Source organism: Podarcis pityusensis (genome assembly GCF_964106645.2).
Source record: "Podarcis pityusensis genome assembly, chromosome: Z".
Classification (NCBI taxonomy): domain Eukaryota; kingdom Metazoa; phylum Chordata; class Lepidosauria; order Squamata; family Lacertidae; genus Podarcis; species Podarcis pityusensis.
In genome coordinates this window covers 39,979,507-39,993,923 of record NC_138044.1, presented here as the reverse complement: position 1 = coordinate 39,993,923, position 14,417 = coordinate 39,979,507, and the positions used below count along the sequence as shown (strand labels likewise).

The following is a 14,417-nucleotide window of genomic DNA, read 5'->3' as shown; positions in this document are numbered from 1 at the left end:
TTGAGTACTGTTGTTGTTGTTTAGTCGTTTAGTCGTGTCCGACTCTTCGTGACCCCATGGACCAGAGCACGCCAGGCACTCCTGTCTTCCACTGCCTCCCGCAGTTTGGTCAAACTCATGCTGGTAGCTTTGAGAACACTGTCCAACCATCTCGTCCTCTGTCGTCCCCTTCTCCTTGTGCCCTCCATCTTTCCCAACATCAGGGTCTTTTCCAGGGAGTCTTCTCTTCTCATGAGGTGGCCAAAGTACTGGAGCCTCAGCTTCACGATCTGTCCTTCCAGGGAGCACTCAGGGCTGATTTCCTTCAGAATGGATAGGTTTGATCTTCTTGCAGTCCATGGGACTCTCAAGAGTCTCCTCCAGCACCATAATTCAAAAGCATCAATTCTTCGGCGATCAGCTTTGAGTACTACCTGATCCAAATTAATAGCAATGATAATTTAGAATTACCATCATTCTTCTTATCACCTCTCAATTACCAACCTACTTCCATGCATAGTGGGGAAGCATTACTTTATATATATTTTTTCCATTTTATGCTTCTCCTTCTACCACCCACAACAACCCTGCGAGGGAGGGAGGTTAGGTCAGGAAGTAGAAACAGCCTCAGGCACCTAGGGAGCTTTATAGTTGAGTGGGGATTTGAACCTACCGTAGGTCTCCGAGGTCCTGGTCCAATACTCTAACCACTACACACTACAGTAACTCTGGAAACAGGAAATGCAGCACCCTCATTGCCTTAAACATATATCTATATCTATCGATCTGTCTATCAATCTTATCTCCTTAAAGGCATGCATCAATATTGCTTTTTATTCTAGTTGGCACCCCATCACCCAATAAAATAAACACCCTCCTCAACCACACTATCTGCATCTTAATGCAGGAGCAAATAGGGGCAGAGGGAGCTGCCTTGTACCTCAGACCATTGATCCATCTACCTCAGTACTGTCAGCAGTGCCAGGGGTGCCATCTCACCCTCCGGGTTGTGGGTGCCTGCCGCTGTAACATGGACGTGCGATGTCACACGCCTGCCCTTAGAAGAGAAGGGGGGCTCCCCTTCTCCTCCTCTCCACAGCCAGTGAGACACCCTTTTCTCCAGGGAAGGGCCTGGACTCGGGGGCAGACTCTGCCTCCACGTCTGAGCCCCCTCTTTGCAAAGGGTGACTTGCTGGCTGGCTGTGGAAGGTGGAGCTGAACTGCTTCTCTCTCAGAGGTAGCGCCGCAGAAGTTGACTGGCTGTGTCCCTCCAGCTTTGCTCATTGACTTTGTGGGTGCCCAGCCCCCACAATAATATTATTGTGAGTGCCCAAGCTCCCACAGCCCCCTGGAGTTGGCTCCTATGGCCTGTACTGATTGGCAATGGCTCTCCAGAGTTTCGAACAAATATTTCTCCCAACCCTGTCTAGAGATTATTGACCTGGGACCTTCTTCATGCAAAGCAGGTGCTTGACTATTGAGCTGCAGCTCCTTTACAAAGTACCAGGGGGCAGCTGATCAAGTCCAGCATCCTTTTCTGTATGCCTGGATAGAGAGCCTTACTGCCCCCTACTCTGTGTTTGTGGGACCAGCATAATTACTGCTGCTTCTTCATACAGGTTACCTCTTACCTCCATGGGAAGTCAACAGCGTTTCGTATTTTCTTGTCTTGCAGGCCTGATACTCTTATTTTACCTCGTTTTGTACTTGTTCCTGGCTGGGATGTTTGCATTTTGCATGTATGTGATGTTAATGACTCTGAGCCCCTATACACCGAAGCACAGGGACAGAGTTGCTCCACCAGGTAAATTATATATACTTGAACTCAGATCGCTGTAGCTCAGTTGCCTCTGAGCGCAGCTTGCTAGGCTCATGGAATTTATATCAACCCTACGTATGTTGGTGGTGGTGATGCACCATGTGTATCCCAGGCGCATGAGACCACCACCTTGCTGAAGCTAAGCAGATCTGGGGCTGGCCAATGCCTGGAGGGGGGGGTGACTACCTAGGGACCACACGTACACCACATTGGGTTCTATACCAGAAGAAAGGTGTGGGATGTTCATGTTAGAAAGGAAGGCCCCATCTGCACTATGCATTAAAAGCAGTATCATACCACTTTGACAGTCATGGCTTCTCCCAAAGAATTCTGGGGATTTTAGTGTGTTAACTGTTCTGGAAGTATGTAGGAGACAAATCCCTGTTTCTGGGAAGAAGAGTTGACTGATAAACCCCCCTGGGGATTGCAACTGAGAGTTGTTTGGAGGCCTTATTCCCCTCTCAGTACCAACAGAAAGCCTAGCATCTGGTTTGGGGCTATTGTTACATCCTTGGATAGTTTCTGAGGGCCTGCCTCCTGCGGTGGGGTGGGGTGGCCATTTCACAGTTGTCCCCTGACCCTCCACTGCTGTTCTGCATGGGGTTGTGCCTCTGAATACCAGTTCCTGGGAAACATGGTTGGGAAGAGTGTGGTGTTCTCAGGTCTGGCTTGTGGGTTTCCCAGGGGCATCTGGGTGGCCACTGTGAGAACAGGATGCTGGCACAGATGGGCCTTTGGCCTGATCCAGCATCCCACTTCTTGCATTCTTTTGAGCTGAGGAGCTATAGTATATCCACTGCAACCTGCTGCCCAAATGTGCAAGGCAGGGGGCGGCCGTGGGTCCTTGCTGCCATTGTTACCCCTTTGCTTCCTCTGGTGCTTGAGCAATGAACAGCTATGGAAGAAGGAGCAGCATCCTGCTCTCTCGCTCTGGATGGTGGGTTCAGTTGAGAGAGCAAAGGGAGGTGGAAAGGAGGAACCACCACAACTATAGGAAGCGGTGCTATAGAGATGGGGCATCAAAGGGCAGGGAAAGCCCATCAGGGAACTTCTTGCCAACCTCTGTTCAATTAAAAAAAGCTCCATTTTGGATTCACACTTCCGTTTTCTGGCGTTTTCTGTTGCAGGAGTTATGATTAGACCACACATTAGCAGCTCAGTCAACATTGCGTTCAAACCCGCTGACGCCGATTCGTGGCAGAAATATGTGGATAACCTGCATGCGTTCCTACAAGGTGGGATTTCTGTTTCGTTTTGTTGTTTTTTTTGTATATTACTCACACCCTGTCCCCCCCAACTCCATATAAATTAGCCAATCTTTTTTTTAAAAAAATGTTTTCTATTAAAAGATTTTCCATAAGTAACAAAAGTACATTCAGTGTCTCTGTTTTTAAATTGTAAGAATCCTTCATACAGGTCAATTACAGTCAGTTTGAGACATTTTTGTTGCAGGCAATATGGGGTTGAGGGGGAAAGAGAAGTGGGGATAGAGAGAGAGGAGGAAATAGAAAAAGAGGGAAAAGAAGGGGGAGGAAGAGGATAAATTAGCCAATCTGATGAAGTCAAACTGGGAAGAAGAATCGTTAGTAATGACATTCAAGTCATGTGACTCAGCCAACCTGTAGGAATCTTATGTACCTGAAATATATTCAGAGTTGCCGACCCATTAGTAATTCAGCGGGGCTCCGGCCAGTCGTTGAGCTGGGGGTGCTGTGCTGTGCTAGAAGGAATGTGGCAAGGCGGTACTCCCAATCCCCTTGCGTCATGCGGCGGAGGGTGTCCTTGGTGGTCTGCACAAGGTTGAACGGCGAGAAGCTGCTGTCGGTTGCCATTCTGAGTTCCTTGTGTCCCGGAGCTGAAGCCTGGATACACGGTGCGAGGCAGCGGTGCGGCAGGTGGCGGTGCTGCGGTGCTGTGTGTGGCAGTCAGCTCAGCGGGATCCCATCCTCGTCGCCAGTGAAATATACTCAGAGTCGCAAAGTGATTTCATGCTCTTTATTCAGCTCATAGTGGTGAGGAGGAATGGAAGTCCCCTCAAAGTATCTGCTTTATATACATTATTTACACAATGGGCTGCATGTGATTGGCTAATTCCGGACTTCTCCTGTAAGCCAATCAGGTTGTGGATTCACTTCTATCTGGAGCTGGATAGGGTGGCTCCTGCCGACCAATCATACTGCTGCATTGTTCTAGGACCAATCAGACTGCTGCATTCTGAATCCTATTCAACTCAGTACATAACAGTACCCACTGGCCCTGCCTACCATTGGCACGTGGCCTTTGGAAACAGAGGCAGATTTAGGGCAGCACAACTGGTTCATCCACCCTGGACGGCAAGCCATTAGGGCCCCACAGGGGATGCTGCAGCAACAATGTAGGACGGAAGGCGAGAAGCAGAGGGTGCTGAATTTTGGCATTGTACAGGGTGCTGCTGAATTTTGAAATCCCAAATTCTGCCACTACTTGGAAGGATAACCAAGTGAATGTGGAGCCCTTTGGACCTATCTGCCTCCTGTAGCAAGAGAAAACGTTGTGGTGAAAGACATACGGAATATTAACGTTCTCTGTATTATTACCTTTAGATTATGATGACAAAGTTCAAGAAGAGAAGAACATTAAATGCAATGAAGGCAATTATTTCATCCAAGACGATGAAGAAAGTGGCCTGAAAAAAGCTTGCCAATTCAAGCGATCCGCATTAAATGCTTGTTCTGGAATAGATGATCCATCGTTTGGCTATTCAACAGGACAACCTTGCATCTTGCTGAAGATGAATAGAGTATGTTCCCTGGCTTACTTTTTATTTCTTTTTATGTATCCTGGAATGGGAGAGGTGTATGCTCACATACATTTGGTTAATGAAGAAACACAAAAATTGCCTTGCTGGTCAGAAAAATACCGTATTTTTTGCACCATAACACTCACTTTTTTTCTCCTAGAAAGTAAGGGGAAATGTCTGTGCGTGTTATGGAGGGAATGCCTACGGGTGGCGGGGGGATCTGCTGCAGTCGTGAGCAGAGGATCCATGGTTCCCCTTCCTTCCTTACTCCGTGGCTCGCTTTGAAACAGCAAAGCGGGAGAAGAGCCGCTGAGTGGGGAGGAGAGAGGGACAGAGAGCCTGCTTCTTTAAAGGAGCAAAGCGGGAGAGGAGAGGAGCCGCTTACACGAGTGTAAGCAGCTCCTGTCCAGTTGGTTCCTTTAAAGCAAGCAGGCTCTCTGTCCCTCTCTCCTCCCCACTCAGCTCGCTACATAGCAGCAAAGTCTTTCAGCTCGCTAAGCCTGGGATGAGCGGGGAGGAGGGAGAAAAGCAGAGCCTGCTTGCTTTAAAGGAGCAAAGTGGGAGACGAGCCTTCTCCCTTTATACCCCTCTTCTTCATTATTAGCAGCATCCTTCTCCACCCACTCTACACGTGCTCCTTATCCCTTGAGTGCTTTTCCTTCCCTCCCCACTTAAAACATGGTTACAAAGCACGGATCCACATGGATCCCCAGGATTTTTGCATTGGGCTACTCCAAACTCAGATCACATGTCTGTGGCCACAGCATGAACCACAAAAATCATACATCCACTGTTTCGTTTAGAATATTTTTTTTCTTGTTTTCCTCCTCTAAAAACTACATGCGTGTTATGGTCGGGTGCGTGTTATAGAGCGAAAAATACGGTAAGTCTTTTGAAATGGCATGCTGTTTGCAGTGGTGGCCAATTTTTGTTCAGATCAAGATGACAGCTGCCTCCTAGAATACACGTTTCTGACTATGCAGGTTTGATTTAACTCTCATAGTTCATGGTTGTGTTAGTACACTATCCTCTTAGTGTAGGGATGGGGTTCCTGTGGCTATCTAGATGATTCTGGTCTACAGCTTCCATCATTCCTGAACATTGGCCATGCTGATTGGGGCTGATGGGAGTTGGAGTTAACTAACAACACTATTGGTTCCCCTCTTAGTGATTAAAAACTGTTTGTCTCATATCTGCTTATTTGCTTTGAATCATAGCACAGTAAATTTGTGTGAGAGGTGCAACATATTTCATTTAAAATGCTTCTAATTTTTGGTAAGAAGTGAAGAGAAGGAACATTACTTTTTGCTGGGATCCTGTTTTATTAAATTGATTTAAATGAATGTACATTGTGTGATCCTGACACATAGTGGCGATTAATGTTGCTTTCATAAGCTTGCCTGTTCTGGACATTTTACTGAAACCATTGGATTTGCTTCCCAGTAAATGCACTTTGGAGGAGGGCATTAGGCTGTTCTCAAAATTGGCAGTGTGGTTATGGGGTTGGGAAAGCCCCAAGTCATGGATCTACATCATAATTTGTTGCAGGGAATTTAAAAAGAAAGAAATCTTTTTAGTTGCACATATCTGATAAACAGATTTTTTTTTATCAAATCACCAGCTGATTAAAATGTGTTATACTGGGTGTTATACTAGGGCTGTTACTTCACTAAATGGATTCTCAGGTTCATGTGTGTTGTGTTGACTGCTCAATAGTCAAAAATACTTCTTGGACTGGTTTGCATATAATGCTAAACCATGACTAAGTGTTATGTGTAAACCCTACCTAGCAGCTTAACCAATCTGATACCATGGTTTGTTAATGGCTAACAAACCTTGGTTTGTTATAACTATGGCTTGGCATTTTGTGTAAACCCTGCACCCTTCCTTAACCATGATTTGTTTGCCCACATGGTTCCAGGTGGTCACTAAACTATAAAGGCATGAGGCGAAAACAACTGGGAAACATACAAAACGTTCGAGAAAAGGCCCATCCTTTTATTGTCTGGGAGACAACTCATGGTTTGCCAAACAAACCATGGAATACTTTTATGTGCGAACCAAGGCAATGTATTATAGCTGTGTATCCTCCTGTGCTTTGCAGACCTGCTGGAACCATATAGCAAAATAGGACTTCATCTTAATCATAGGCTACCTTTTTTGTTTTTAATTCAAAGATAATTAAAAATACTGTCTTTTGTCATAGATTGTAGGTTATAAGCCTGGTTATGGGAATCCAGTGACTGTGAGCTGCAATGTACACGTGAGTCCTTTTCCACCTGATTGTATTGCTTATTGCAGGGCTGGCATCAGCACCATGAATCCATACTGTGTTTATCTTACTCATGCCCCTATTTTTGTTAATGCAGAAAGGTGATGCGGCGGATATCAAGACAGTGGCTTTCTACCCATCTTCAACATTTGATCCCATGTACTTCCCTTACTACGGCAAGCACACACATGTAAGTAGAAATGCAGCTGTTGGGCAAGCGTGTCTTCCACTTGCCTGGCTTTAGCAGTTTTCCGGGTAGCAGAGAATAAGAAGGGCAGTTTTTAAACAGAAGAGGAGAAAGAGGTCCAAAGTAGGCAGTGGGTAATTAGAGTTCTGAGATAGCAGAATTGATCGCACCACTTCAGAATGCAGTGGGTGGTGGGTCTCTTTTTTTTGATGCTTCCACTTAATGGAAGTGTAGCACAGCTTCTTCCTGATGTGCTAGAGACCATTTGGGGGTGCGGGGCTGGGGACAGGGATTCTTTATTTAATGTCGGAGAAACATTCAACAGTGGCATACCCACCTGTATTCTGAAATGGCACAGTTTACAGATGTGTTCTATTGTAAGTCTAGACAAGGTCCTAATCCCCTGCAGTTGAATGTGTAAACTGACACCATTGTGACTTATTGTAGTTGAGAGGATGTGCCAAAGTCTGTGACTTGTTTGCATGGTAGATATATATTAAAAACTTAGAAAGGGGGCAGCGTTCTGGGAAAAACTGACTTTGGTAATCACACCCACCCTTGAACCCAATACGCGATTTTTGCATTAGGTGCAGTTCCCGGAACGTAATCCCCACATAAGTTGTGGTCTTATTGTAAAGCAGGGTATCTTAGGGAGGGTGTAGGGCAGGCCAGGTGACACCTAACACCTCTGTCCTCCAACACCTCACTGCTCTTTGCTATTCTCCAGCATCTGCCGCCTGAGCCATATGCTTCCCTCTGTCTAACGTTGGGACAGGCCGTGCCAGTATACGCAATTAAGTATCTAATGCACTCATTCCTTTAGTGTAAGGATGTATACCTACACAATGGAACTTTCTTCCTTCTCCCCACCCCCTACACACCCCACAACACCTGCAGATCTGCTTTAGTCTATTGCACAAGGGTAAATCATTGTGATGTAGGGACGCGGGTGGCGCTGTGGGTAAAACCTCAGCGCCTAGGACTTGCCGATCGCATGGTCGGCGGTTTGAATCCCCACGGCGGGGTGCGCTCCCATCATTCGGTCCCAGCGCCTGCCAACCTAGCAGTTCGAAAGCACCCCCGGGTGCAAGTAGATAAATAGGGACCGCTTACCAGCGGGAAGGTAAACGGCGTTCTGTGTGCTGCGCTGGCTCGCCAGATGCAGCTTGTCACGCTGGCCACGTGACCCGCAAGTGTCTGCGGACAGCGCTGGCTCCCGGCCTATAGAGTGAGATGAGCGCACAACCCTAGAGTCTGGCAAGACTGGCCCGTACGGGCAGAAGTACCTTTACCTTTACTTTTTTAAAAAATCCTTGTGCTAATAGATTGAGTGCATTAAATTCCACTCTGTGTATACCTTGGAAGTTGAACGGAATCTGTTCCGGAAGTCCATTTGACTTCCAAAATGTTCAGAAACCAAAGCGCAGCTTCTGATTGGCTGCAGGAAGGTCCTGCAGCCAATCGGAAACCGCAGAAGCCCTGTTGGACATTCGGCTTCCAAAAATAGTTCGCAGACCGGAAGAGTCACTTCTGGGTTTGCAGCGTTTGGGAGCCAAAACATTTGAGAACTAATCTGTTCAAAAACCAATGTACGACTGTACCTGTATCTGGCTCACGTGACATATATATTGGATTCAAGCCACAGAGCACTTCAGCTGACTTGCACCCTGTTTACGTTTTAGCCCAATCATTCCCCACCGAGCTATTCTGAGCCATCACTGGACATTCCTATTTCTCTCATCTGCTTATATTTTTTCCAGGTAAATTATACACAACCATTGGTGGGCATTCATTTTTCGGACATGGCAAAGGACAAAGAGATAAATGTTCAGTGCCAACTGAACGGCAAGGGTATCATCAACAACTTCAACAGTGACCGGTTTCTGGGGCGAGTAGTCTTCATGCTGAAAATCACAACATAGGCCAGAGCAGCATTTGCTATCGCTCTTCCAATGGCAAGCAAATCTTTCTCACCATGGAGGAGGGAAAAGAAGAAGAAATAGGCCATTCACACACACTAGGAAAATTCAAACCTGATTTGGGGGGGTTATTTGGCTTTCATAGCAAACAAAAAGAAATATGGATAACTCAAATCTAAATCTAAGTATAGATGACATATTTTAAAACATCCATCCTGCGAGCAAATGAACACATGTCATGTTGGAAAACTTTTATTAAAACATAAACACACACAATGTATTTATGTTAGATTTTTTCACTGGCACATCAACAAGTGTGGTATTTGGTATCAAGCAGGCAATTTGGACTCTAAAAGGAACCATTGCTATTGTCACTCACCCCCACCCTCACTGGGCCCAGGCAGATGCAAATCAGCTGCTCATCAATTAACAAACACCCCAAGGTTAATATGTTGTATGTGCACTTGAACTTGAGCAAGGGAGTCTGGAGATTATATAAACCCTGGAAATCTCCTTTCTGGATAGTTGTGTGTGTATTAGATTATTAAAAAGGCACCTGCTCCAAGACTCGCTGCTCAAATGGAATATTCCATGTCCACAACTCCTCTGTTTGAGGCAGGCAGTTCACAGACACACCAATTTTGAAGTTAGAAAGTATAAATGTCATGTTGATGACTATTGGCCTATCTACTGAGACCTCCTGGCTCTGATCTAGAACAGGGGAAATACAGCGTGTTGGTTGCCTTTTGCTTTTCAAGCTCAGTTCTAAGTAGTGGCAATGACCTCTAAACAGCCCTGGGCCCACCCTAGCCAAGAGATCATTTCCACCCCTACATTTGCCTATAGAGAGAATGCTCTCATTTAGCTTACTGTTTATGTGCACTGTAAACACAAAGTGTACATAGAAATAAATTACCTGGGTCTGCCCCTTGGCTCTGGTGTTCCCATCCTCTGACAGCCCATTGTAGCGCAAGCCAACATGCTTTCTGTTAGTGCTGTAACACTGATTTTTTTATCCATTTTGGCTGTGAGCAGCAAGGGCCAGGTGGTGGATTTAATCAGTGTAACTGGGAGTTTTGTTATGAATGTATTTTCACTTCAACCCCACACTCTTTGGAAAGGGTGGACTATAAATCAAAATGAATTAGTAAAAATCTTCATAATGTGCACTGACCCCATTTGTCTCTTTATTTGTGCAGCGTTTCAGACTGGGAGACTAAGGGTGGGGGAAAGTTGCCATCAGAACAGGCATCAAAGGTTGGTGTGGGATTGGGCTATGTTAACATGCATGCACAACACTTAACCTGAACTTGGAAAAGCGCATTAGAAGTCACACGTTTGTGCTCCAAGAATTATTTAACACAAAGTCAGGATAGCCAACCATGGTTGACTTTATTGTTTAGCACAGACATACGTCCATCTTCATTATCACTTGTCATACATACTATGACAACATTAAAAGTGCTGGCTTGTTTTTAACACCAGAAGAAACCTAAAGTAGCTTTTGACAATTCAAAAAAACCATTGAGGGATATGCCATGCCTTCATGTTAAGTCGCAGGGCAATTCAATTGAGAATTCAGCTTGGGTACCACCTCATGCAATCATGAAGAAAATGGGCTAGGATGGGCTGCTGTGCGAAGCAGCAGGGGCAGACTTTGGTAATCTTTCATAAAGGCCAAAATCTTGCATCTCCAAATGGATCTTCTCAATTTTGCACACACGCACCCCAGCTCTGCCCTGCATGGAGGAACCACCTACACTGCCCTAAATCCAGCAGTGGAAACGCTTTTGTGAGAGCCCCAGTCACCAGAAAGAAAACTGTGCAATGGCAATGGCATCATGAAGGAGGAGAGTAAAGTAAGTGAATGAATGAACACAAAGCAACTGAGCCCCTACATTCTGGTGCTAAGTCACAGCATAGGGAAGAGCCTGTGTCCTTTCAGATCACTGCATAGCCTGCTTCCCTTTCCTATCCCTCACATTCATCTGGACGCGAAAGTACATACCCATTCACTTCTGTCAGCAATGGGAAACCTCCAGCCCATGAGCTTGATCTGGTCTGTCAGGTCAACCCATATGGTGAGACCATTTTGGCCAAAGCCACACACACACACACACACACACACACACACACACAACTTGATGTTATGTAAAGTCGGGTTTGCAAGCACCGCTGTGACTGTTGAGTGCTTGCATCGCAATCAGATGATGTCTGGCACCTGCAAAGTGCTGTGTCTTTGCCCATGTGGTATTATTTCAAACTGTGCAAGGAAAAGAAAACATGTCAGTTGATTGACTCACACCCACTTGTCAAATTTGGCCCAAGGGGTGTAGTGGGAGGAGGTAAAGATTTGGCCTGCCAGCCAGATGCATTTCCCCATTCCTGACTTAGGTAACTAGCCAGGGCAAAAACAGATGGATCAGCTCTCTCAACAAATCCATCTGCAAGGACAACTTCCAGCATATACATTCCAGGTCTTTGTCAGGGATGCAAGAGAGCAGCTGTGAGTCATGTGGTACCACTCACAGCACCTTGCAATTCCGCCTAATTTTATTATTGTGAACTGCTCCGAGTATCCTTGGGAATGAAAAATGACATACCAGTATGATAAATCAAGGTGTAGTTACATTTGAAGAAGGCTCTTCACATTACCTTAAGCCTGGGATGAGGACAGTATGACTGTCCAAATGCTGGTTGACTCCCAATTCCCACCAAACAAGGCCAATGGTTGGGGCTGATGGGAGCTTTATTCCAGCGGGCTACAGATTCCTCCCCAACCCTATGGCATAGTGAAATGCCTACAAAAATAACCATCTGTGATGGGATCTCTAGCCAGGCATTCAAGATTCTTCAGGCATACATGTTTGGTGACTATCCTATGTTTTATGTGTCTTATGCAAACCTACTTATAAGTAAGTATCATTGGCCTCAACAAGACTTACCTGCTTATACATCTCTAGAATGAGTAGCAAACTTCCATGGGCATTCACATTTTGCCTGTAATAGGTGGTACCTTGGTCACTGTAAATGAAATATTTTGGACCTACCCAAAGCTAAGCTTCTGTGCTGTAAGTAATTGTACTGTGGGAGAAATAACCCACCTGTCCAGTAAGCTTGTTTGACCTTTTCATTCTCTTTGAAAAGGCATGTCTCCTTCCACACAGCTTTGGTGTCAGTAGTTTGATATGTGGGGTGATGTGGTTAAGGGGTGAGACTCTTGCTCCAGAAATTCAAGTCCAAAGCTCCCGTGGGTGCATGGCAATTTGGGCCTTCTCCAAACTACTTGGGAACTTGTGGCCTTCCTGATGTTGCTGCCCAGCTTCCCAAATCATTGGCCAACAGTTGGCCCAATAGCAGCTGGAGGTTCCCAGTCCCTGGAGAAGACACGGGGAAGTGGTAGAGCATCTGTTTTGCATGCAGAAGGTCCCAGAATCTCGAGGTAGGGTCTGGGAGAAACCCATATCTGAAACCCTGGAGAACTGTTGCCAGTCAGACAATACTAGATAGAATTTTGAGCTATCTCAGTATAAGGCAGCTTCCTATGTTCCTACTTTGCTAGATGACCAAATAGCATAGTCTGCTATAAAGCAGCTGATTTACTTTCATCTACTAAGCCTTTTGCTTACAACTTGCATCATCCTCAATTATCTGCCAAACGTTGGAATCCAATAGCACCTTGGAGGCTCACAGTTTCCCTACCCATGTACGAAGTGGCCACAGAAATTAAAGTTACAATCGACCTTTAACTAGAGCCTCACTCCCACAAATGTTGAAAACCTTTAAGGGGAAAAGCCGTATCTCAGCAGTACAACATCTGCATTAAATGCTATAAGTCTCTGGTTAAATCCAAGGCATCTCCAGGTAGGGCTGGTTAGTTCTACCCGAAATCCTGGAATGCTGCTGGTGGTCAGTGTAGACAGTATCAGGCAGTGCTTTTTTTCTGGGGGTACGCAGGGGTACACATACCCCTAAACATTTTGTGAATTTAAGTTTGGCCTCATTGAGGGGCAGTATTTCAATATGAGTAGGAAAATCAGAGTACCCCAAAACTTTTTTGGGGGGGGGGGAAAGCAGTGGTATCAGGCCAGATCAGGGTGGTTCAATGCATAGTCTGAGGGTTGCCTGTGGCCCTTGGGACCTTTTTGGGTGGCCCTCAGCAACATTTGACACCTCATCCCCAGCCCTCCTGCTGCCTTCCCAAAGCTTGGTAACTGAGGCACTGGGCTTAGGGAAGGAGGCTTGAGGGCTCTACAGGGTCCTAGAGTCCTTCATCCTCCTTCTCAAGGCCTATTTAGCGCTTTCGCAGCTCTAAGAAGAAGGTGGGAGGGCTCTGGGACCTGCCGAAAGCCTTCCCAAAGCCCAGCCCCTTGCTTATCTGGCTTTGGGAAGGCAGAATGAAGGCTGGGTGCATGTGTCAAATTTTGGGCTCACTCCCCTTCCTGTGCAAGGCAGTGTACAGCCCATGGGCTCCATGTCGAAAACTCTTGCGGCCCACTTGGTATGAAAAGTTGGACCGCCCACAGTCTTACTTGGTATAAGGAAACTTCCTATGACATTTGCTGCTGCTCCCTAAAGCTGCAAACGCCCCCTGAAAGTTTGCTATCTGTTTCGATACCCACACAATAACTAGAATCCAGGAAATGCAAATCGGAAGCGTAAGCTGAAGAGGGATGAGATTTGTTTCCAACACTTCTTTCTTCAGAAAACAATCAGTCTTGTTTTCAAGTGGTGAAGGGGAGTCCAAAAAAAGATTCTCAAAGTAGGCAGCAGCCTCAGTCAGCAGTTCCTACCTCCTGTTGTATGCACATATTATATTTACCTTGCTTGTGTGTGTTTTCCTTCTTCTTTTCTTTTACTGTAAGAAAACCATGAGCTCGAAAGTCTGTTAAGGGTACGGGGCGAGCGGAAACAGAAAGAAGAGAAGCAGAAGCAGCAGCAGCAGCACATAACAGGGTTATACAGCTTGGTAGCCACTGTCACTTTTCCGCCTTCCGATCATATAAAAGACAAAGGCAAAAACAATAAGGAGTCCGATGACCACACCCACCACAATGGGGATGATAAAGAGGAAATCAGAACTGGTACACTCTTCAGCTGTAGGAAGACAAGATTGAAAAGAGAGGGGGGAGAGGGAGAACACAGAGCAAGGGACAGGAAGTTAGTGAAGAGAGCAAGCATCTGAGCACAAATTAGCAAAAGCACAAGTGACATAGTTGCAACTCTTGTTTCCTAACGTAGGCCCCATCTACACTACACATTTAAAGCGGCATCCTGTCAGTTTAAACAGCCATAGCGGTTGTCCCCCCCCCCCCAAAAAAAACCATTCTGGGAGATCACTGTTTTTACGATGTCCTATTCCCCCTAATGCAGGACGCGGGTGGCGCTGTGGGTTAAACCACAGAGCCTAGGACTTGCCGATCAGAAGGTCGGTGGTTCGAATCCCCGCGACGGGGTGAGCT

General features: G+C 46.0%; 2 protein-coding genes across 4 annotated transcripts in view; one reads left to right on the top strand and one right to left on the bottom strand.

Annotated features, from left to right (window-relative positions):
• ATP1B4 (ATPase Na+/K+ transporting family member beta 4) overlaps positions 1–10,122 on the top strand; it is a 43,842-nt gene extending 33,720 nt beyond the window's left edge. For all 3 annotated transcript variants that reach the window (XM_080991147.1, XM_080991146.1, XM_080991145.1), the window contains exons 4-9: positions 1,655–1,783; positions 2,926–3,033; positions 4,381–4,577; positions 6,784–6,840; positions 6,947–7,039; positions 8,797–10,122. In XM_080991147.1, coding sequence (XP_080847273.1) covers positions 1,655–1,783; positions 2,926–3,033; positions 4,381–4,577; positions 6,784–6,840; positions 6,947–7,039; positions 8,797–8,958 — 746 coding nt within the window. In that variant the 3' untranslated portion in view covers positions 8,959–10,122. The remainder of the gene's footprint in view (positions 1–1,654; positions 1,784–2,925; positions 3,034–4,380; positions 4,578–6,783; positions 6,841–6,946; positions 7,040–8,796) is intronic.
• Positions 10,123–10,328: 206 nt separating this feature from the next.
• LAMP2 (lysosomal associated membrane protein 2) overlaps positions 10,329–14,417 on the bottom strand; it is a 28,969-nt gene continuing 24,880 nt past the window's right edge. The window contains exon 9 of the mRNA XM_080991131.1: positions 10,329–14,052. Coding sequence (XP_080847257.1) covers positions 13,913–14,052 — 140 coding nt within the window. The 3' untranslated portion in view covers positions 10,329–13,912. The remainder of the gene's footprint in view (positions 14,053–14,417) is intronic.